General features: G+C 38.8%; 1 protein-coding gene across 4 annotated transcripts in view; it reads right to left on the reverse strand.

The window, feature by feature from the left end:
- Positions 1-209: 209 nt before the first annotated feature.
- LOC122813703 (zinc-binding protein A33-like) overlaps positions 210-26,112 on the reverse strand; it is a 596,671-nt gene continuing 570,768 nt past the window's right edge. The window contains exon 12 of one of the 4 annotated variants that reach the window (XM_044086161.1): positions 210-1,380. In XM_044086161.1, coding sequence (XP_043942096.1) covers positions 1,205-1,380 — 176 coding nt within the window. In that variant the 3' untranslated portion in view covers positions 210-1,204. The remainder of the gene's footprint in view (positions 1,381-26,112) is intronic. The other 3 variants (XM_044086160.1, XM_044086159.1, XM_044086158.1) reach the window with 3 other exon arrangements.

The following is a 26,112-nucleotide window of genomic DNA, read 5'->3' on the forward strand; positions in this document are numbered from 1 at the left end:
AAATCTAATAAAAAATATAAACTACACAAATAACCTACCTGATGTTTTAAGCAGGGGGCAGACCCCCCTGCACCCCCACATCCCCCCATCTTTAAATATACCAACTCCGGCAGTGCACTACAGTGCAGAAAAGGGAAATCTTCCCATTCAGTGCTGTACAGAGATCTCTGTTAAAATGTTCGAACTTTCAAAAATTCGATCATATGGTGTCGACCATATGACAGTCGAACTTTTGAAAGTTCAATCATATAATATAGTCGCTAAATGTCATTGGCACTGCCTTTTTTTTTCTTTTGAACGGAGAAGTTTACTCTAATGTGAAATATGCTTGATATATACTGTGCTCTAGAAAGTTACTAGAATAACAGCAGGTTTTCTTGTAGCAAGTATTTTCTGAAATATATGAAAGTCAGAAACTCAAATATTTGTCATTAATTATTTTTATTTATTTGTATTTATTGCATTTGTTAACCGGGTGATGACTGACTAGTCTAGGAGCTCGTCTTCAGTGGAGACCTGGAAAGAAAATCTCCACAAGTAAGAATATAAGCATACAGAATATATATCCACTACTTTACAGAAGATACAGGGTTAGAGTTAGGAACTTCTAATACTGACATGATACTAAGTAGGCTAAAAGCAGCATGGAAAAATTACAGAATACAGTCAATACAACTTTAATTGCAATCACAGTAGAAAATGTGCAAATAACAGTGAGAAGATTGTGTATACAGAAGTATAGTTAAATAGTGAACAAAAATATGTCGCATTATTACAGCATATGGGAAAACAATGAGAGTTGAATGTAGTAATAGAGCCTGTTTGAAATGATCCTGGAGAATAGCAGGAACAAAGTCAATGATTGGATAGGTGGAGTTTTAAAATTTATTTTTTAATTCTTGATAATTAGGTTTTGTGTGATTGGCTGAGGAAGTGTTTTCCATAGTCTGGCAATTTTGTAGGAATAGAGGGAGTTGCCATGTTGGTTGTGGGTGTTTAATTACATCAATCCTCAGTAATTTGCCAGAAAACCACAAATTGTAAGAAGAACAGACCAAAAATATGAGGCAAGAATCTGGACATTCTGTGAACATTTGGATAGCTGACAGGTATGCTTCCAAATAATGTCTATGTATTCTATTTCTTGTATTCATTACTTTCCCTAACCTTTGTTTTATTTCTCCTTTACCATCTTGCCAAATGATTACACCAGTAATGGCTTTTTTGCGTCTCTGCCAGTCTCCTCATTGGCGTTAATTTCCTTGGCGATATCCTCTTGGATTTCTGTTTGAATTTTCTTTACATCTTGCTTTTGCTTTATCTCCCGAATCAGTTTATTACGGAGAATGTCCATGTGGATTGGGGTACCTGCAGAATGTGCTAGAAAGAAAGGGAAATGAGCATTGAGAAATACAAAACAATCTATAAGACGAAACTAAATACTTAACGTAAAAATGTATTTCTTAAGATAATAAAAACAAACATGTCAGTGAGAAAAAAAACTGTTTGAAGTATTTTCTATACTTCAGATGCACCCTTGCTTAAGTTCATTCTAGTTATACTCCTGATGTTAAAGCTGTCAGTGGTTTGAAAAAGGTTGATGATTATAGCCAGTTTTTTGCTTGTTTCACTGTCTGTTTAGTTTGTTTTCCTGTGACCACACCCATAAATAAGTCAAGGCAGGTATTAGCAATGACTTACATATATCAGCAAAGCATTTTGGTTTGACTAATAAATCATTACGTATGCTAATTTTCAGTGCAGGTCGTTACACCTGTGAGACATAGCTAACACCTTGTCTTACTAGGATGTAAGACTTTCCTATTGCTGGGATTTAGGTGGTGAGGTATTGTGGGTTCAGTCTTTCATGACATTATGGCTGAAGTTTTTAGCTTCACAAGAAGTTTTACAGGACTGTGATTATGAACAAACATAAATGTAAAAGTAACACTTTTTTCATCAAAACTGAATAGCTTGGCACAAACTATGGTAAGGAAGTTACAACCATCTGTGAGGGTCTGTCATTTACACGTGCTATGAAAAGTGCAGCAATATAATTTATGGCTTGAGCATTCATCCTTCTAATACTTCCAAAAACAGATACATGCAGTATTGTTTAAGGAATAGACCATGAGATAAAAAATACAAATGAACTGTGCATTTCCGTCAGAACCAACTGTTCTGTGCTCTTGTTAACCAGGTATTCTGCTCTGCAGTGAATGGAATCTGTCACATAATTTTAACCATGCCTTCATCCTTGCAGTATCTTTTCTCATCCTTTCTACCGCCATGTGTATTGTTATTAACAGCCACTCTATCACCTTCAAAATATGTACTTTTCTCCTACACCGTCTGTAAGGAAATTCATGAAGCTGCTGAAGATAATTTATTCTAACCAGTACCAAACTGTAAGGTTTTCCACTAATAATCCTGACATCTTAAAAACTGACTTAATTTACTATTATGTACTGCTTCTATTTGTCCATGTATTGCTTTATCAGGCTGTGGCTATACAGTTCAGTCCAAAGCTGAATAATGTTTATTAATATTTTCTACAGCATTAGCTTAAGTTTTGCAAAACTCTGCATGGAAACTGTACTCAAGCATTTATCACTTAATATCAATTGTCTATAATCAATAATCTATCATCAGGAATCAATAATCAAAGCCCAGTAATGGGTTATTGTGCATAATGCATATGTACTATATTTCATAAGACTTTTCATTATATACACATATTATTTTTTTCTAAGGGTTCTGTGTAATAATTATTGCAAGTAGTATATTCCATTTTCCAACCACATAATAGTTCCATTGTTTTACTGACAATTCACATTAATTTTATGAGATCTCTGGAACTGTCTGCAGATTATAATATTCAAATATGAAATCATTAAAACTTGCTTCATGTATGTTAATTACAAGACTGATTTGGGTAGAATCCAGTTGTGTCATCTTTCACACTTCTAGTTTCCTTGTAAATGTTCACTACACCCTTTTTGATTTACAGCTGTACCTTCACTAGAGAGCAAACATTAACAATTACTATAATCTAATTTACTGCTTACTAAACTGGCAAATACTATCCAGGAAATGCAGAGTATTTAGAAACAATTATTGTACTATGCAAACGTATGGTGTATAGCGGTATGAATGAGCAACATTATGGAAATGAGAGCTATCCTATGAGACATTGCTGACTCTTTGGTTGTTTTTTTTTTTTTTTTTTTTTTTTTGCGAAAATTTTACATTGTGGTGGGTTTTGCCATAATGTATTGTATCATGTGAGCTACATGCATACGTTTCAGGACTGTTCTCTTTTTCTCCACTGTGGTGTGACTGTTGAATTGATATATATTATTCTGGGAGTTGTGGAGGGCTTGCCTCACACATCATGGGGTGCAGAGGAGAGCTACCCCTCAGCAAAAAAAAAAATATATATATATATATATATATATATATATATATATATATATATACATATATATATATATATATATATAGAGAGAGAGCGTTTTCTAGTGTATGTGTGTGTGTGTGTGTGTGTGTGTGTGTGTGTGTGTGTGTGTAGATATTTTCATGAGGCGAGTTAGTTTTCTGCTGTGTGTGTGTGTGTGTGTTTAAAATGCCCCAGTTAGGTAGACCTAGTGGTTAGTTTTACTCAGCCTCAAACCATGTACCTTAGGTACAAGAAACAAGAGCCTGAATTCTCTGCCCATACCACCACTTGTGATTGAGGGAGTTGAGTTTATATCTCTCACCTGTCTAGATTTTCACAGAATATTTGGTTCATACTTTTTATTTGCTAAATTATGATAGCTCTTTAAGTTTCAGCCTTCCTATATTTCAGAAAACACATGGCAACACAGAACACTGTATTTTAGCAACTGTAAGATTATATAAGCAATATTTAAAATATGTCCCTGGGTTTGGGCCTTTGCCCCCCAAATAAATTAGTTTTTTTTCCAGATTTCTTGAACTGAAAAGTTAAGAGATTTAGTTGAGTGCCAAGTGGATTTTACAAGGAGCTGAGAGCTTTAGGGTAAGAGAAGTTTAGTGCTGCTTATGTAAAGCCTGCTTGTGTTGTTAGTAACAGGTAGTACGCTTGCTTTTGATGGCAGAAGGTTGTGGGTTCGACTCCCACAGTATGCAGCTGGATTGCTGACACTGTACTGTGTTGCACTTTAAAGGGAGTGGATGCTGCAGTCCTGTGAATGTCCTCATTTGGAGGAGTTACCTAGTAACTATGAACCTGTTATAGGTTTGCCATCCATTCTCTATTGCAATATTACTAGCTTATCATTTTGTTAATGTAACATAGGCAATTTATTCTTCAAGAGCAACAGGCACTTTATTTTTAAATGAAACAATGAAATATAAAGTTGTTTGCTAGCAACAACCTCTTCATTAGTTACAGATTCCTTTAATGTGGAATTATTTAGATGACTTACTTCTGCAGAGATTTTGCATATTTACTGATATTGGTGGATTGTAATGACAGAAGTTTGAGTGGCTTTTTATGGTTGAAATTTTCTGAAATGGGTAGTTTTGTCATTATTGGTTCATATATTTTGTTTCCTTGCTTACTAGAAGACTGTTTAAAACTACATATTTAAAACACATTATAACAAGTGGCAGTGTATTGTACAAGGAATATAATTTAATACAATCAGGAAGGTGAATCAAAGAACGGATACATGTATGCATGGCCCTAAAAATGTGTAAGAAGCCTTTGATTTGAAAATAGCCCAGAGGTAAGCTTAGTCTTCCACTGGCCAGATGCAAAATGTATGTGGGTTTTCATAATAAATACCAAAGGGCTTTGGTTGACTAATTTTGAGATGACTGCAAGCTAGTAGCAGTTATTGAATCTCCAAATGAATATACACTCAAAGTGTTTAAAACAAAACCAAAACAAAACTGGAAAGCAGAACCAAGCTGGATAAAAACGGCACGGACTGTTTTATTCAAGGTAAGTGCTTTAAAAAGTGGTAAAAAAGGTTTTTTTCAAGTATCTAATGATTCAGAGGGGACAGCCACGAACAGTGAGCGGTCGGTGAGTAATTTTGTTGATAGACTGAATACTTTTGACCATAAATTGTTCCGTTGTAATAAACTGCAACTAGAAGTTGCTTACTTGCAGGAATGTATCACGAATAAAGTTGTGCCTAAGGGCTTACGCCAGTGGCGTTATCCTGCAGGTTTGCTATGCAATTCTGTTTTCCATCAAGAACTTTTAACCCTCTTTGATAAACAGGGTTTTGAATTTTTGCTGTCTTTAATTAATTTTTATGGACCTGAGATTATTGGTCTCAAAGAAGAACTTGAAGTTTTGGAGTCTAGCTTGGTGCAAGACAATGATTTTTTGAGATATAAATATGACTATCTGAGAATTTTCTCAAGTATTGAAGCTTCTATTTCTAAACTGGTTCTTAACAAAAAACGTAAAATGGACAGAGGCTTGTCAGATTATGCAAACAATAAAGCTTACCCCCTCCCCCTTTGGTAGTACAGAATTCACCTATGGGAGGTGAAAAGTCTAAAAATTCTACTACTTCAGATACTAATAATGTTAATCAAGAACAAGCATATGCATGCAGAAGTGAACGTATTAGGGGCCAAAATAATTCAAATAATGCACATGGTCAAAACCAAAATCAGGAATTTGCTCATATTGATAATGAGCAGGGTTTTCCCAGGGACAGGAACATCCAGGACAACAATACCAAAGCGAACAAGAGGGGTCAACCACAGAGAAAGAGAAAAGGAAACCAACGGAGGAGATGACACATCCTTTAGAGATAGGACCTGAGATCTTTACAACCCAACGTAGTGACTTTAAAATATATAATTACACTGTTCTAACTGTTAAGCAACCCCTGATTGAATTTTTTTCAAAAGGTTTGTCGTTCATTCCAGATAAAAGGAGTGATCTTGTAAAAACACTTATAGATCTTAAACTGTATGTCCGTAAGCTGAATTTGGCTGTGTCTTTGGGAAATACACCTGCATTTCTTAATTCTTTTAGAGTGTCAAGTGTATTCAACCCACCTCTGCATTCTGGGTTGAATATATTTGAAAAACTATGTGATATTGATTTTAGGGCTGGACTTAATAATAACATACAGGATTTGAGAATAAGAAGTAACATATCCAAACATGAATTAGATTTCATCTCACTTCTTAATGAATGTAATATTAGAGTCATGAAACCAGATAAGGGTGGGGGTTTGGTTTTCATGGACGAATATGTGTATGAAAACAAAATGCTCATGCATTTACAATCTGATACATATTTGAGATCCAGTCTTAATGAAGTGCATGTAGCCTATAAGAAAATCAGGGGAGTGTTGGATGATCTCTTTCTAGAGGGTAGTATTGATTGTAACGCCTTTCACTATTTGTCCATGCCAGTACCAAAGGTTCCTACCATTTTTGGCACACCTAAAATTCACAAAAATCTAACTGATCCCCCTTTAAGGCCCATAGTGGACGGACGGGGTTCTATTACTTATGCTTGTGCCAAGTATATTGATGGTATCCTTAAACCATACATCCAGGGGGAACCTCAGATCTGTAAAGATTCCTGGGATTTTTTCGAGAATTTTAATAAAATTGAATACCATTCGGATGTGATCTTTCTGGTGGTAGATGTTAAAGATCTTTATACAGTTATACCTCACCAATTAGGTATTGACTGGACAAGAAATGTCATGCTAGCTAAAAACACCACCAATATACAGATGCACCTAGTGGAAACTCTACTAGACGTAGTGTTATCAAACAACTTTCTGGTTTTTAAAGACCAGTTTTTTCTCCAAAATATAGGAATTGCCATGGGGTCACCCTGTGGGTGTAGTTTTGCTAATAGCGTTATGGCATTTTGGGAACGTAACTGGCTGTTCAATAGTGAACTGTACCAACAACATGTCACTTGGTATACTAGATACCAAGATGACATGTGTTTTATCTGGAAGGGCCCGCAAAATCTTATCCCTGAGTTTATTGACAATATTTCTGGAATGACTGACTTTCTAGAATTTACGTATTCCATAGGAGTTGATGAAATGAACTTTTTGGATGTTAAAATCTGTAAGGACAAAACTAGTAATAAATTTAAGTCTTTAATTTACAGAAAGCCAACCCATTCAAATAGTTATCTCCATTTTTCTAGTTGTCACCCCTTCCATCAAAAAAGGAGTGTAGTGAAGGGGCAATTTGTCAGGGCTGCCAGAATGATCTCAGATGATACTGATTTCATTGAGGAATGTGACAATATCAGTAGAATGTTTCTGAGTAGAGGGTATCCTGACAGTCTTATTGTGGGGACATTGCAGGAAGTTCAGGGCAAAAGGACCACTGGGCATTTTAAGCCTTTGTTGGGTGGAGGTTTGATGGGTAGAGCTAATAATGACATCATGAATACGGATTCCCCTGTTCACCCTAGAATTAACTTTTTGTTCACATATAGTGTGGACTTTAAATTTATAAGGGAAGTAGTGGCTAAGAATTGGAGCATCATACTAGAAGACAGAGCTCTAGTTAAGGTTTTGGGTACATTTCCAAAATACACATATCAAAGGGGTATTAACCTCAAAAACCTTGTTGAAATGGTCGTAGATAAACCAAAAGATAAAATAAAGGGTATCTTGAAAATGTGGTATGTGCCCACAATGTAAATTTATTCACAATGATAAGAAAGTGTACATTAACAGGAAAAATTATTTTATCAAGGGTAATTACAACTGTGATACACAGGGAGTAATATATGTAGCTTTATGTGAGAAATGTCCTTCCTTCTATATAGGCAAAACAGAGAGAAAAATAAAGAAAATAATTTATGAACACCTGTATGCCATAGGTAGGAAGGACCTCACAAATGCACTTGCTAGGCACATTTTAGATTTCCCTGATCATTGTTTTGCATTTTGTGTGTTGTACCAGGTTAGAAATGATATAAGAGGAGGACCCTAATGCTGCTCAATGCCAGAAGTCTAAACCTCAAGATGCACGCACTCGAAGCCCTTCTCAGTATGGAGAACATCGATGTCTGTGCTGTGACTGAAACCTGGTTCAAGGCTCCTGAGAGCACCCCGGCACTATCAGGTTTTACCTCATATCATGAGTTCCGGCCCCAAAACCTGGACCACACAAAGAAAGGAGGGGGGTATCCATATTCATCAAGGATACCCACACCTCCAGGTTGGTGGCAACGTACGAAGCATCGGAGACCATCCAGGTGCAATTAACCATAGGAAAGACTGCTCTGCAATTTGTAGCATGTTACAGGCCACCCTCTCAAACTCAGGAACCTCACACACCTTTCCTGAAAACACTTGAGGGGATAAATGTATCTCCAAACACCATCATATTAGGTGATTTTAACTACCCAAATATAGACTGGGATCATTACTCAAGCCCCAACACTCTAGCCCAAAGGTTCCTAGAGTTCATAAACTCAAATGCCATGGAACAACTAATCACCATCCCCACAAGAGGAGAAAACATACTAGATCTCATCATCATGAACATGGGGACACAATGTTCAGCACCAGAGGTGCACCCCTCATTGGTGAGATCAGATCATAAACTAATCTCACTGGAAGTCCACATCCCGCCACCACCCCAGATAAAAAAAAACACAGTGAAAAACATCTCAAAAGCCAACTTCACACTTCTTAAGACTGGTGTGGTTTCCTTCAAGGCCACCGAGCCAGCGGAAACCATTACCCAAACAGCTGAATCACTTACAAATGCCTTCTATTAGCACCTCCAGGACTGCATGGATCAGGCAATCCCAAACAAAACAAAGACTCTTTGCACCAAAGGCAAGCGCCCAGTCTGGTGGACCCCAGCCATTAACAAGCTCTACAATAAAAGGAGAAAGCTACTACAAGATAGAGCAAAATCCTTAAAAGGGAAGACACCCTTGATCACTATAAGTAAAAAACTACGATCGCTCATAAAATCATCCAAGGCAAATTTTGAAAGAAAAGTCGCTAAGGACTCAAAAGACAATCATACGGCCTTTTTTAGCTATGTTAGAAACCTGGGAGGAAACTCCCAGATATGCTCAGAATTAGTTCAAAATGATGTAAAAATCACTGAACCAACAGACATTGCTAACATACTGACTGACAGGTTCAGTGCTAATTTCTCCCCCCCTCCCCCCAAAAGGAGAGATATCTATCCCAGTGGATTGTAGCCTCCCACACATCTCAAATGCTCAGGTGAATACTGCTCTCTCCAAGGCAAAAAACACAGCATCTATGGGACCAGATGGTGTCCCCGGTTGTGTGCTCCACGAACTCAATGAGGAATTAAACCAGCTGTTAGGGCAGCTGTTTAATCTTAGCCTCACCTCAGGATACGTACCCAAGGAGTGGCGTACGGCAACTGTGGTCCCACTTCACAAAGGCGGTGCCTCCACTGACCCTGGAAATTACCACCCCATTAGCTTGACAAGCCTAGTCTGCAAAGCTATGGAGAGGATCATAATGGAACTCATAAATAAAGACATAGGGGACTTACAGACATTGGATCCAACCCAGTTTGGCTTTGTCAAGGGCAGATCATGCCTTTTAAACTTGGTTGATTTTTTTTGAAAGAGTCACCAAGGCCATTGATGAGGGCAAGGCAGTCCACACAGCTTACCTTGACCTTGCAAAAGCTTTCGACATAATACCCCACTCAGGTATCATAGAAAAACTCACCAACTTAAATGTAAACCCATACGTCACAAGATGGGTTGCAAACTGGCTAAGTGACAGAACCCACAGGGTCAGAGTGGCTGGCGCCATTTCAGACTCCAAGCCGGTCACAAGTGGTGTCCCACAAGGCTCAGTCCTGGGCCCCCTCTTGTTCGGCATCTACTTTTCAGAAGTACAGGCAAACACAGGAGGATTATGGCTGACAAAGTTTGCAGATGACTGCAAATTGGGTGCCATAGTTGAAAACACATCAGACACAGATATCCTCCAGAAGGGTTTCATAGAAACGGATAACTGGTGCCAAAGCCATGGCCTAAAGTTAAACGCCAAAAAATGCATAGTCATACCCTTTGGGAAAAAAAGGTTACCCCTAGCTACCATATAGGTGGCAATCCACTAAGCACAGAAGAGGTTATCAGGGATCTGGGGGCCCAGGTTGACAGTAACCTTTCATTTGACACCCACGTTGCCAAGGTAGTTAGGAAAACCTTCTACATTGCCCACCTGATCATGAAGGGATTCACATCTAGATCAAGGGAGGTCATTGTTCCCCTGTACTCATCACTCATCAGACCAATGATTGAGTACAATGCCCCATTCGGAATGTATCTTACCCGACACCTGCAGCAATTGGAAAGGCCCCAAAAGTTCCTCATCAAAAGGATAAAGGGTCTCAAAAATATGTCTTATGCTGCCCGACTGAAGAAATTCCAGCTCTATTCAGTCGCATACCGTCTGCTCAGAGGTGACCTGTGCCTAACGTACAAGGCCATGTCTAACCCAGAATTGATGGACATGCTCCACCTCAAAAAATCTAAATCCATAAGAAATACAAGAGGAAGAGACTTAAACCTTAACACAGTTATAAATAGGACGTGCTGGAGGGACAGATTCATCACCCAGAGACTCCCTATGCTGTGGAACAAAATCCCGGTACATGTGAGGCAGAGCACCTCGCTGGCCCTGTTCAAGAGAAATCTTGATCAATGGATGGGAGATCGCAGGTTTACCCCGGGGATCACCTCAGTGTCACTGCTGGACAGAGGCACGGTAAACTAATGGGCATAGTACCTTTCAAACTTAAGGGGTGGTGAAAGCCACATAACTTTGGGCTAGGCTTATGAATGTCCTAGGGCAGATAGCCTAGTATAAACCTATGAACCTATGAACCTATGAACCCTGGCAGTTGTATCTGGAAGAGCAAGAGTTATTCTGGCAAATTAGAACATGTGCTCATCTCCCCCCAGGGTTAAATGATTTTGCATCCATAAAGTGTGTGCTTAAACTTAAAGCTCTTCTTAGGTAAATACTATTTGGCAATTTGTATAGCATTTTATAGCAACTTTAATATGAGACAGCTTCTCTTTGAATAATATAGTTAATTATTTTACTATCCTTAAGCATTCAGTTTTTTATGCTATTGAGTGGTTTTTTAATGTAGCTTGTAACTTTGTTGTATTATATACACTTTATATTTGTTTTTTTTGTATGAATAGGTGCTTCTTGAGTAAACATTTGTTTGACACTGACTAAAAAGATTAAGAAACGAAGGTTTTATAATATGATGATTCTAGGTGTAACCATTTTAAATTGATTCATGACAGTGATTGGTTTATTAACGTTTAATGAATGTGAACTACTTTTTTATATAAAAATAGAGCTGTGTGGAGTGACTTTTGTCTGATGAAGGCTGGGCATTTGCTTAGCTGAAAGCGCTTACCTTGAATAAAACAGTCCGTGCCATTTTTATCCAGCTTGGTTCTGCTTTCCAGTTTTGTTTTGAATCTCCAAATGACTTAACCATCATGCAGGAAGGTTTGTCGCAAACAATAGCTGGTGCCAGAATCATGAATTGAAAATGAACTCCAAAAAATACATTATCATATCCTTTGGGAAGTCATCTACTCCAGGGAACTGCCAAATTGACAATGCCCCCCTGAGAACTGACCCAGTTGTTTGGCATTTGGGAACTTGTATGTACAGTGACCTAACTTTTGACCAACACATGCCCAGAGTCATAAGAAAGTCTTTCTATATTGCACAGCTTATAAACAAATATATTGTGACTAGATCTAGAGATATTATTGCCCCCCTTTACAAATCCATCGTTAGATCAATCATTTTGTATAATGCCCACTTTGGCATGTATCTGTCCATACCCATGCAACAATTGGAATACCCACAGAGATACCTTACTAAAAGGATACAAGTCCTGAACAATAGGTTTTGCATGGACCACCTCAAAGATTTATCACTATAATCAGTATCCTACAGAGTGCTTAAGAGGTGACTTGTCTGGCATAGAAGGCATCCTCCCACCTAATACTGATGGACCTACTGAACATTAGCAAGTCAAATGGCATCAGAAATACTCAGTCGAGGTATCTAAACTGAATGTTGTGGAGAGATGGATATATATCACAGAAGCTACCACTGTTCCAGAAGAGACTATCCATTCAAGTAAAACAAAGCTCATCCCTGTCCATATTCAAACTTGGATCTAAGGATGGGTAATAGAAAATGTATTCCAGGATTGTCCCTTGTGCCACTAATGGATAGAGGCTGTTCAAAAATGCTGCATCACTTATATGGGTCCCTTCAAATTACCTATGGTATGATCACAGTTATTCTCACTAGGGCTCTTACTGGGATAGGTAAGACCAATCAGGAAATGTTAATTCAAGCACCAAAAGGGAAACTGACTAAGCTTAAAATGTCCTCCAAGTGAACCTATGTTGTGGTAGTAAATAGTTTTAAGCAGGGGCAGCTCGTGGCATCGGACTGCCGGACTGCAGCCCCCTCAGCTAAATAGTAGTAATTGTTTATGTTTTATAAATAAAGTAAAAAAAAAAAACAAAAAACCTTTTTTTTGTACTTTAAAATCAAATTTCGAGTCCGCGACTCGGAAGTACGTGCATGCGCATTGCGCACTTTAACCGCCTCGGGCTGCGGCGGTTTTAAACAGCTTTTTTTTTTGTTGTTTTCATTGCAGCCCGGAAGAGTAATGAAGGCATCATTGTGATGCCCAGAAGTCTATGCGGTTCCAAACCGCATAGAATTGGAAGGGGCTCGGACTGCGACGTCCGCAGGCACGTCATGACGTGCTTGCTGGGCTAAATGCTGCTGATTGGTTGTCGCTCTCTTCCCGGGCTTTATGTGCTGGGAAAAGAGCGAGAATCAGTCAGTCAGTTGTCGGCTAGTTTGTGGATTGACCTTTTTGGCTTTTTCAATAAATTTTTTTTGTTTTGGCATTGGAAGTGTACTAGTGTAGAATAAAACTTACAGAGAGCGAGGATAACACTCAGGAGGCATCCGAGGCAAGTTAGGAGTTCTGTGAATTTCCCTACCAACTGCAGAGGCAAAGGATTCATTTTTTAATTTCAAGTAAGTAAAGAAAACTGGAAATAAATGTATCCGATTCCGTAGAGCAGTGAATCGAGTTTTTAATGTTACTTTGAAAGTTTGAGTACTGTACATAATCATTACAGCAAAATTGCCTTCAGAATTTCTTTCATTTAGGTAACAGAATGAGGTTAAAGACGAGTTGTAACTTAAGGAAAAGTCATAAAAGTATTAAGTATAACTATGTGACTGTCTGAGTGAGAACATGCATTCTATGCTCAGAAATGAAAGTATCATTTGTAGAAAATGCAGGAGAGTTGGATTCATTTTAATGAATTCTCTGCTGCTCTTTCTAGGTGCTTTTCATATCAGTACATAATATATATGGTGAGTTAATTAAGCCTGGCAGCCCTACATAAAGACATGTAGTAGGATGTAACTTTCTACAGAATTTTGTGAAGGCATACTTATACCTTTGTAATAGAATTATATGTGCTACTTTGGCAACCTTTTTCATTTGATTCTGTGACTTTGCTGTCATCATTTTTGGCAGATTTAAATTACAAGAACGTACGGTGTGTTTGAGACTGGGATTTTTACTTCATATGTTTATATTCAAGCAACAAAAGCCAAAATATTACAAAGGATTTTGTATAAATGATTTCTTTAAGTCATACTGTGATGTGCATTGGAAGTTTTCTTACAATTTTTCTCCAACTTCACTCCTTTGTGAGTTTGCAGTCTTGAAAGTCCTGTTACAAATGAATGCATTCCTTTGGGGGGAGACACTTTGTTGAAGTGTGGGGGGGTTCTTGAATAATGAACTGATAGCACCCTGCTGACTTTATGAACACTTTGTTTAGGCATGAAGGTTAAACATTTATTTGGTGGACGGATTCTTCATGATTAATTACCTGCTGTTGAGCTGATTGATACGAAACACATGGTTCCCAGAAATGGGGGGTGGGGTCTGTGGGTCTGTTCTTTGGAATTTCTTTCACACACACACACACACACACACACACACACACACACACACACACACACACACACACACACACACACATATTCTCGGGACTACTTTTGTGTTGTGCTGTGCCATGCCATATTGCCTGCTGTTTTACTAGTTTTGTGCTGTTGACACAGTAGTCTTTGATATTTTCCAATCATTTATTCCTGTAGGAATAGAAATTTCTTGTATCTGAAGGTTGAGTACATTTTGAAATGTTGTTTACACCTGCAAAAAGCAATGTGTGCAAGATACAGGTCTGGAAAACGGGCGAGATCTGATATTACAGTGGTGAAGAATGGTAGGTCTTAGACCAGTGCACGGGTGCATTTCTGTACATTAAGTGGACACAACCTGTGATTTAGAAGAAAAAGTCTTGGGGTTGGGAACCGATAGAAATTGTATAGCAGTGTTATCTAAGCTGCATTTTGTTTCCTAGCTTTTTCACCACTCCTAGACACATGCAGTCTGCATTGTAATGATCTAAAGATCTTGTGCAGTATGTTCTGATGGATTATATTATAGATGTGAGAAATTGGCCACTGATTAGGTTTCATTAATTGCTGGGTACCTCCTGCCTTACATTTGGCTGTCCCAAGCCTAGTGCACCAATGCACCTTAACTCACGTGAATCAGATCTTATGAAAACAACCTTTGTCTCATTGCTATTTATTTTAAAGGGTCGGTTGCTGACTGACAGGGAGCATGCACAAGCTATAGTTTGCATATTAACATTGTAACTAACATCGAAAAAAACAACTGACCAAAAGGGTCAGAAAAGTAAAATACTTTTCTGTGTCTCTGCTTGATTCCTTGTACTTTTAAACTCCCTCACATACAGACTACTTTGCAGTGACTGTTCCCCCAGAAAACAAAGTTGTTGCAAGTTTCCACCTTGTATACCCATTGCACAACACTACTGACAATCACTTACACAAAGATCTTTAACTCTTGAAATTTGAAATTCCAAAGCATGATCTGCATAAAACGAATGTCCACCTAAAATAGAAATGCAAATGTGCATCTTATTCACCTAGGATAGATATAGATACAGTCACTTCTAAAATTATTTATGAAACAGCAGCCTTTTCTAGAAATGTCTGTCTACCTATACCTATCTACTCCCCTCACTAATGTGTGGCGCTCCTCTATTAACTAACTTGTCACTCACTTCAAAATTGGAAGTCTGTTGTAAAAAGATTTCTAAATTTGTCACCAAAGCCAAATACTCCTCCCATCACTGTATCGCCCTTAATTTGTTACACTGGCTTGAACTCTCCAACCATCTAAACTATCTTCAGATTACCACAACCCACAAACTAATCTTTCAGCCCTCTAAGTGCCCTGCTCTATGCAACATCCTTCTCCCCTGCACCCCTCAGAGAACTCTTTCACCAAAACCTAATCTGTGTCCGAAAACCCAATCGCCCTGCTGGGCAGCTCCTGCTCTCCTTTTTCTTAGTAAAAAAATTTTATTTTCTTCCTTCCTCTCTAAGGACCTGTGCAAACTTCAAAAACTTTAAATCTCCGTTACATTCCTATGTTTACTCTAACAGGAAATGCAACTGCATTCTCCCCACCTAGTCCTATAAGTTTCTCTCCACCTCTAAACCACTCTCCAGCTATGATTACTAGCCTCTCTAGCTATGATCTGTAGGCTACCACATATGTACATATTGTAAATATGACATTTGTACCATGTACCTAAGAATCTACACCTGCTCTCTAACATGAAATTTAACTGTAAATTGTTCATTAATAGTATTGTGTCTGTAGCTAAAGGTAACATGTACCTAAGAATCTGCACCTGCTCTCTAACATGAAATTTAACTGTAAATTGTTCATTAATAGTATTGTGTCTGTATCTAAAGGTAACATGTACCTAAGAATCTGCACCTGCTCTCTAACATGAAATTTAACTGTAAATTGTTCATTAATAGTATTGTGTCTGTAGCTAAAGGTAACATGTACCTAAGAAATTACACCTGCTCTCTAGCATGAAACATAATTCTAAATTGTTCTTCTTTTCTATATTGTATCTGTATCTAAACTTTGTAACATGGAGCTTTTCTCTCCGGGCCTCCACTGAAAACGGGCTCCCTGAGCCCAGTGGACATCCCCGGTCATCAAACTGGAAATGAATGAATAAATAAATAGCTCATCAGAAAGGCCAAAGGCCATTTTCTACCATGTAATGCTCCCTTGCCTGTTAATGTAAAACACCACTACGTTGTAAAACTTTGCTAGTAATGTAGTATATATTAACACAGGTAAATTACCATATTTGTCTTAACTTGTATAATTGCCTATGGCTGTGGATGTGGCTGAAATGGGTCCAGGTACAAAGCTCATAGAGCCAGTTAACAAACATGGAGTAAGTAATCGCATTTGTTTCTCAGTACTGAACCCCTCCCTTCAGCCTATACAAGGCCATTGTATATTGTTTTGGTGCAAGACAATCTCATCTCCCATTATTAGTATATGCAGGCAATGAATGCTAAACAGTGGCTTTTGCCAGTTGTGGGCAAACTGTCTGGTGGGCATCAGCTGATGGAATTAGAAAAAAATGTCTTTGAGTTCAAACCAAATGTTTTGATTGCTGTTGTGTATTTTACTGTCTAGGCCAAAGGTTCGAAAGGATCAGATGCTGGTGAATAACTGTTTAAAGACGTACATTTTCTGACGCTGTTAATGCATCTTGATTCATATGTCTTACTTGACAACCTCCTCAGCATTGTGTGTGTCTTTTGAGTTGAACTGTGGAGCATCATCATTTTAGACTGGTGTGGGAGTAGGATTTACAGAAGGCGTTGCAGTGTTTTTGAAAAGAGGGTGAGAATTTATAATGTATGGAATGATACACACATCTGTAGAGATTTAAAGTAAAAACTGATAAACTGCATGCAGACTGAATTATGTGAGACAAGGCTTCATCTGCAATTGAAGAAATAATGTTAGCAAATGCAAATGTTTTTCCTTCTTTTTCATTCCCGCAACAGCTGTCTTGCCAGTAGTTGTGCTCTGGACTTGTTGATCTCTTCCACTTTCTCTGATTCTTTCACTATGAGGTAAGTATTAATACAGAAATGACAATTTGTGTGCACTTAACAGTGTCATAGAGAGAGGTTCATTTTCTGAAGGATATGAAGTGTGCATTCAAATGCATCGTTTAGTGACAGTCCATGGTGATTGGCAGAAAACTACACATTTTATCATGATAGAAAAGCCAAAAATATTAGAAATCTGGACATTTAAGAGGTAACCCATCCCAGAGCTAGTAATTACATGTGAGTCTATCTAGTCCTCTCAGTAAAGTGACGATATTTTTTTTTAATCTGGAGTTTTTACTGACGTCATTATTTTGTGCAGTTTTATGTTGTTCCCCATTCCTATGTTTATACCTCATAATCATAAGAACAGCCATGAAACACAAAATGGTGCAAGGTTAGGCAAATTTAAAAGTTGGAGTAACTGGTTTACCCTCGAACACACACACACTATTTACTACACCCCCACCCTGTAGTAAATATATCTTTGCAATTTAGAATGCTTGTATGTTTTCCACATGTAATCCTCAAATGCCTTGACTAGAAAACGTGTTTGCAGTTTGTAATGCGTGTGTGCTTATCTTGTGACCTTGCTTCCTACAATAAAAAAACACACAAGTAAATCTTCAGATTCCTTCCTTGACACCTCATTTTATTTATTTATTTATTTATTTATTTAAATTTGTTGACCGGGAGTGTCCGACTGGACGTGGGTCCATTTTCAGCGGAGGCCCGGGGAGAAAAGCTCCACAGTAAAATAAACCTCATTCTACATGTATACATTCACAGGAGGTGCTGGGATTGGAAGTCTTCTTTTAAAACAACAAATGAATACTATGACTGCTTATAAATGAGCAGCTGAGAAAGCCCTTGTGCTAGAATTCCTATAGCAGTTTTACACCCATACTGTTCATTTCATCTCTGCTGTGTATAAAAGAAATTATTTTTTTTCTGGACCAGCTGGAGTATATATATGGTGGAAATAAAGGACCTATCAGAACAGGCAGTTTGATGTTCAGCATGCCACAAGTTAATTTTAACAAGCTGATGTGTGAACAAAATGGAGAGGGACTGATAGTTATGTTGCATTAAAGTACCAGTTTTTGTGGTTTTGAGCATAGTGAAAGAATGCTAGCAAATGTACTTTTTCCTGTAAGAATAAATGTTTACACACTTCACAGTCTTGGTTTTTGCACCTAAAGTAGCAAAATGCAAGGTAACTTGAGGGGTGTGTGTGTGTGTGTGTGTATGTGTTGCTTGTATGTATGTGTAGTGTATATGTATATAAATGTATGTATGTATATATATATATATATATATATATATATATATATATATATATATATATGTATATATAATATATGCTTTAAAGTATTTTAAGCTAATGTCTTGGAGATGAACACATTTAATGATTGACTAATGCAATGGATTAATACACTCCAGTGAATCATGCTGGCTTCAGGCTACACCTGGCAAAACTATACTGTCTGAGGTAGTTAAACATTCATTTGGCCCTCCCCCTCTTTCAGACAAGACCCACTTCAGATTGCACCAATGTTACAGAAAGGATGCAGATTAATTATACACAAGAGATAAGAAATTATACAGTGTTAAGACTATTAACTTAAGAGCAGAATAACCCTTATTAGATTCTGGAAGATCAGAAGGCTGTGGATTCTATTCCCTCCCCAAAAATAGCAGCACAAAGTAAATGGCTTTAAGTTATAAAATTATTTCACACTCTTAAATGGAGACTGTGTGTCTACAGGCTAAATAGCTTGGTAGTTACAGCATGCAGAAAATGCTGACTTTTATGGGTTTATGGCAGTCCAGGTGTGTACCCTGCCCTTAGGATTAATGTTTCATGTGTTTGTTTTAGTGTACTTGTGATCATATTCAGTGGTTAACTTGGCAACAGCAAGCAGTCCAGTGACACATTTATCTAAGTTAGCTGATGTGCTTCCCCCCTAACAAACTTGCAGTGTTATATTTTACTTTGTTGCACTCTTAACATTTTCCCAGAACAAGACGTCTGAGTGTAATAATTAACAGTATTTTTTCGGGGGTGGGTCATTAGCACTACTACTGCACTTCTGTAGATTTTATTTATTTATATATATATTTTTTGCCAGTATATTGTCTGAGAGTAGCTATAATTATAAGAAAATGAAAAACATAACATTAACATTTTCAATTAGGGTAGAATGCTTGCATTAGAATAAAAATAAGCAGGCAGTGTACTACACATGCATTGTGTTTTAAATCAGTATCTGTGGTACTTGAATACTTCAGAATCAGTACATGTGAAATGGAATGCCTGGAAAATCATTTCTGTTATATGTGTATTGGTCTGGAACTGGTACTCTGTATGCATCCTCCTTTTCTGGAAAATAAAATTAAACGATATTGTGCATACAAATAAGGAAATGACTGCATGTGAAGATGCTTGTACATGACTATGGTGGTTACATACAGTATGATATTTTTGGCCATTTTTAGGAGTCTTTCTTTCTAGAGGTTAGGACATATGTTGGGGCATTTTAGATCATTTTGTCAGAAATAGCCTAGGGGTCTCTGAAATGAAATAGCCTGTAGTTTACAGACACACCAGCAAATAAAGTAAGATTATGTGCAAGTTCCTGGCTATTGTGATGTGAAAGAAATGCAACCATGGAGATTTATTTCACTTAAACATTGTAGGCTGAAAGCAGTTTCTCTGGGTAGGGAGTTGGACTGGGGGCAATGCTTGTGTGAATAGCTGCAGTTCTGTCTACATTTGCAACAGTAATGTACATTTCACTGAAGTAAGATCGACCAGAAGCTGAAGCTCTGAAATCTGAGTGTGGGGGTCAAGGAATTTTGTTAAACCATGTTTTATTGTAGAAAGTCTGGTAAGTAAAATTAATTTTAAAATTAAATGTGTACTTGGCTGATGCACACAAGCTGTGATAGTGAGTCTGTCAGCAAAATGAAGTATTTGTACTTTAATCCTGACCAGTAAAAAGCAGCTACTTCATTAGGTAATGGGGGGGGGGGGTGTTTGTGAATTCATTGAGGTGACTGCCCTTGTTTACTGTCAGTTATGGCTTTGCAAGATGACTGTTTGGGTAAAGTCTGCTGTTGGGCAAGTCTGTAACTACCATTTCTGTGCAATGGACTAAATTAATGCAGCCATTTGCAGTTCATTACGGTTTTGCTTTCTGATTTCAGAGGTTTTTCAGCCAGGTACTTTTGGTAGGCTGTTGGGATGGGGGACTTTCATGTCGCCAGTGTTGGAATGAAATAACCATTTAGTGTTGTAATTCTGGCTTTGCAAAACTCTGAGGGAGTAAGCAATATGCATACAGGCTGTGGGACTACAGTCTCTGTGCAGCAGATATATTTTAATGCTGGAAGGATCAAAGCAGAAAGTATAGTGGGGGCAATGGAATGACTGCCCCTGTTAGTCCTGCAAAGACAATGTAAGCTGTGACAGCGTGTGCATCACAAATGCATTAATAGTCTTTCATCCTGGCAAGGCCAAGCCAGATAGTTGGTAGGTCATGGCTGTGGCAGACTGTCAATGAAATGAGTGCTGTTTCTGAAGCTGTACATCATTACATGTATACAACAGTGGCACTTAAATTATTTCTGCAATATCTTCATTTCAGAGTTGCAACAACTACAATAACCAGAATGAGTGAACAGAGTGAGCAGAGTGTTACAGTGGCCTGTCTGAAATCTATTAATTTTAAAGAGTTGACTCTTAATGAGAAGTTAAGAATCAAGAGGACTGGAAGACCCACACCTGATCTGAAGATAGAGCCTGCAGGTACAAGTAGGTCAAGAACATGCACACGCAGCTTCAACAGGTCAGTGTATGACAAACACAACTGGATCTGTGGTTGTGAGGAAACAAACAGCTTGTACTGCTTTCCATGTTTGTTGTTTGGTGGAGAGGAAGCCTGGACATCAAAGGGTATGGATGACCTGAAGAGACTGAAAGAAAAGTCCAGAAGGCATGAACAGTCCGCTAAACATTTTGACAACCAAATGAGTCTAGCAGTGTTGAGAACTGTGGATATCAGGTGTCAGTTAGGTAGTGGATACCAGTTATCAGTAGAAAGACACAACAAGAAAGTGGATGACAACCGTCATGTTCTGTCTATTTTAATAGAATGCATCAAGGTGTGTAGCTTTAAGAGGCCATGATGAGTCTGAAGAGTCATGGAATCCAGGAATGTTCCGGGCACTGGTAGAATTAGTCTGCCAGTTTGATAAGAAGTTGACTGACCACGTGACAACTTCAATTGTTTTCAAAGGAACATCAAAAACTATTCAAAATGAGCTCCTGGACTGCATGCTAATAGTATGCAGAGAAGAAATAAAAAAGGAGATTTGAACTGCAAAATTTATAGCAGTAATTGCAGATGAAACCACTGATTTTGCTGGGATATGGCAAATGGCTATTGTGTTCTGTTACATTGTCAATGGACAGGTGGTGGAACGTTTTTGGGGATACTTTACACCACTTGGACAGACAGCACAACATATTGCTGTTGTGATAAAACAACAGTTGAAGGAAGTAGTGGGAGACCAGCATGAAAAAGTGATTGCTCAGAGTTATGATGGTGCATCAGTTATGAGTGGTGTTCAGCATGGGGTCCAGGCCATCGTAAGAGAAGAGTTTAAATATGCCTACTATGTACACTGCTATGCCCACCAACTTAATCTGGTAATGCAAAGAGCCACACAACAGAATACTGAAGCAAGGACATTTTTTATAACACTTGGTGGAATTCCAGCCTTTTTCAGTCGTTCAGTTCAAAGACAAGCTGCTCTGGATAATATAGTATCACGACGCATGCCAAGAGTGTCAGGAACATGGTGGAATTTTAACATTCGTACTGTAAATGCAGTGTACGAGAACTTGGAGTCACTGGCAGAGTGCTTTAATTATTTGTACAAGAGTCCTACATCTGCTACAGCAACTTACTGCGTATCAGGTGAAGATGACAAATTTAAATTTTCGCTTACTGTCTTCCATCGTATAATGCCCCATGTTGACGTTCTGTACAGGCAACTTCAGTGTCGTACCACAGATGCAACTGCTGTTGAAAAGGATGTTCATACATTTTTGGATGCAACTGACAGTGTCAGATCTGGTATCGATGGTATTGCAGAGCAGTATCTACAGACAGAGAACATCCGGTCAAAATGTAGACGAGGGCCATCAGCTTCCCGACCACTGCATGAGACCTTGCCAATTGCTGCAAAGGAAGTGTGTGATGTCATAAAGTTCCAGGCAACATCACGATTTCAACAAACTGGCCATCTTCAAGCTTCTCAGTTACTTCTGCCTGGAAAGTTTTCAACATACATAAGAGAGTTTCCAGAAAATCTGTTCACAGGAACAATGGACAGCTATCCATTCCTAATGAGGGGACAACTTAGAACAGAACTTGGAGTGGTGTATCAACGTGAAGACTTTAAAGCAGCTGGCAGTGCAGTCAAGATGTTAAAATTCTTGTTGGACAACTCCTTAACCAGTGTGTTTTCACAGACTTACAAAGTGTTGTTAATTATAGCCACCACACCAATGTCAACTGCTGAGGCAGAAAGGTGTTTCTCAACACTGAAAAGGATTAAAACCTTTCTTCGTTCTACAATGGGGCAAGACAGATTGAATGCTTTGGCTATGCTTTCCATAGGAAAGGAGTTAATGCGGAGTATAACTAACTTCAACCACAGAGTTATTGATTTGTTTGCACAAAATAAAGAGAGACGAATGGACTTTATAAGTAACAGAACACAATACACAGAAGAACACAAGAGGCACTTATTTGGTACTATACTAGTACTACAAGCACTTATGTAACCCAGCCACTGGGGGATGCACAAGCCAGTGCATTTCTTCGTGCCGGTCCCAAGCCCGGATAAATGGGGAGGGTTATGTCAGGAAGGGCATCACATATAACCTCCTGACAAAATTTTGTGGGACAATACAGATTTTGATACAGGATTGGTCGAGGCCCAAGTTAACAATGACCACCACCAGTACTACTGTTAACCAAAAGGATGCTGGCAGAAAATGGGGGGAGGCTACTGTTGGCTCTAGAAGAGGGGGAAGGCATGCCCAAAGGTTGAGTGTGTTGATTTGGACATGTGCTGAGGAGGGATGCTGGGTATATTGGGAGAAGGATGCTAAGAATGGAGCTGCCAGGGAAGAAAAGAGGAAGGACTCATAAGGTTAGATTTATGGATGTGGTAGAGGAAGTGATGTGGTGACAGAGCAAGATGCAGAGGACAGGAACCAATGGAAACAGATCTGATGTGGCAAACCCCTAACAGGAACAACTGAAAGACTACAAGCATTTATTTGGAACCAGCTGGGGGTCACGTGAATATTATTTGCTTTGGGAAACTAAAACTGTCCCTTTTGAGCCTCCGTGAAAAAGGGGGTGGGAGAAATCCAGTATGATCTGATGTGTTTCAGACCACAGCTTCTCAGGTGCACCATAGCCTCCAGACCACAGCTTCTCCTCAGGTGCAGAAATGGAGTATGAAGTACTGTTTGCAGTATACCGCAGAAGTACTGTTTGCAGTATACCACAGAGGTAAGTGTTCAAACCAATGTGTGAATGTAACAATGTGTGCTGTGTAGACTATTCAGCATGCGCCATACTGACTGAGCATTTATTTCATGTAAATAAGTATGTCAAGCATTGATCCCATTGCACCATAGCCACACCCCGTCTTGTTAGCCACACCCCATCTTGTTGGCCACACCCATCCAGCTGTCTCCTGCAGCCCCCCTTTGATTTGAAGTCACCAGCCGCCACTGGTTTTAAGTGCCCCTGTCACCCTCCGCCCTCCGTCACCCCAGCCTTCAACAACTTCTGGTACCTCGGCTGAGTACCGCTTATTAATAGCTACATTTGTAGACATTGACAATTAAAGTATATTCCATTACCCACAATGTCACAGATGGGTCAGTACTTGGATGAGACACCATCACATCCACTACAGGAACATATCTGACTATTAGTATGTGGAATCCAACACTCTGCAGGAGCTGGTTGACATGTGTCATCTTCAAATGAAACCACCAGGCGTGTATGGTTTGCCTATCCTAGTGGGTACTCCAGTATAGGTAACACTAAACATCCTGGTTATGTTAACTTTCCAACAGTCATCAGGGGACACAGCAGGAATGCCACAGAAACCTGCCTCATGATTTCTACAAGCGCTCCTTGAAAGCAAACTGCTGCATATGGAGGTGCATATCTGATTCCCACAGACAGAGGTGAAGAGAAATAACAGTAAGTGGACTTTTTATAACATAGTACATTTTCTTCAAGTTTTAAGGGCCACTGACATCATCCACATCTACATCAAGGCTCAATATGGTTCACATGGCCACTGATATATCAGCTAGAAAGGCTACCATTCCATCAACTGCCAGGTGGTACTCAATGCACATGATTCAATAAATAATGCATCTGTATGTCATATAGACAGTTCCCACAATTGCCACCTCTGCCACACGTGATTTATACCCGCACTTGCACCTTGCTGTATGGCGCTTTTCCTTAAGGACATCTAACTGTTAAAGTTCATGTGTCTATTCCAAGGCTGCATACATATGCAAACACATGCATACCAAATAATGCAATAAAGCTTTGCACTGCTGTGTAGACTCTGATGCCGTGTCTCATAATTCCTATTCACCACCCAAAGATCATGGCTGAAATGGCACATAACACTACACTGGCACAGATTCATAACACTGCCAAGCATGGAGAGTTGAAGACATGCCACTGTTACCTATATGTCTCTGGTGAGATACTGCAGTATGTAAACAAATAAAATGGGCCATCTTTGCAGTGCCAGGGACAACACTGCCCGTGTGCTTTTGGAATAGCGGATATTCCTATGTTATTTTAAACCCCTGCTGCTTTGTGAAAGTTCCAACGCATTTGGCAAAAAAGAAGTTAAGATGTTTCATTTCTTGACCTGTTTCTAAGCTCATTGTAACAGTCTGTATCTGTTTTTCCTAAGGTATTTAAGCATGTATTAGCAATTCTAGTAAACAGTTTCACAGCATTTTGCTATTTAAGTGGTCTAACTGCTGGCATTAAACCCTAGTTTATTTTTATGTGGTGAGTGAGAGTCCGGCTGGTTTAGGACTTGTGTTTGCCTTAAGGCAGTTACAGGCCAGTCAGCTCAGAGCTAAGGGTCTAAGAATGTTTCCCTCCCTCACACTGTTTCATTTGTGTTCTTAAACCCAGCGTATCTATTGTTGTTGGTACCTCATGATAATTTGACAACATAATTCCCCTCCCTCTCCTCATTTATTGGCTGTTGTTAGCAAGCACAGTATAATTTTGTGAAATCTCTCTTCTTAAGTTATTTAAATGCATTTGCCCTCCCACTGTATTCCATACAGCCAGAATACCACCAAGTCAGTCCATGTTGCTGTTTTAAATTTGGTTGTTCTTGAGATGCCTGCCCTTACTACTAGTTTGTCTTTGGTAGCTCCTCCTGGTCTCATCTCTGTTCATACTAGTTAGCACTAAAGGATCAAACAGGGACGTTACTCTCCTTTCACTGCTAACATTTGCAATACACTCTCTTGCAAATTCTGATACATGATTAGTGCTACATTTTCTGTACTCAGGCACTGAACAAAATGGTAGGTCAGCCTTCTAGCTTCACCTCAGTTGCCAGCCTTTTAGCACTAGGTCTTCTAAGACAGTGCACAACCGCCGTTTGCTCACAGATAATGGTCATATAGTTAGCACTAGTAATTCCATCGGTGCAAAGTATAAATATGTAATTAATCTGGAGGTCTTTCTCAAACCTACAAACTTTCCCAGTGGAATTCATACACCTTCACCATGATCCTTCCTTCTTTCATCACACCAAAATGTGAAGCTCAAACACAATAACTTATGTGCTTATTTAGTTATTTATTGCATTTGTTTACCAGTAGTCCATCTGGCAGAGAAAAAAACTGTCCCTT

The sequence above is a fragment of the Protopterus annectens genome, chromosome 10.part0, assembly GCF_019279795.1.
Source record: "Protopterus annectens isolate FY-2018-M chromosome 10.part0, PAN1.0, whole genome shotgun sequence".
NCBI lineage: Eukaryota > Metazoa > Chordata > Ceratodontiformes > Protopteridae > Protopterus > Protopterus annectens.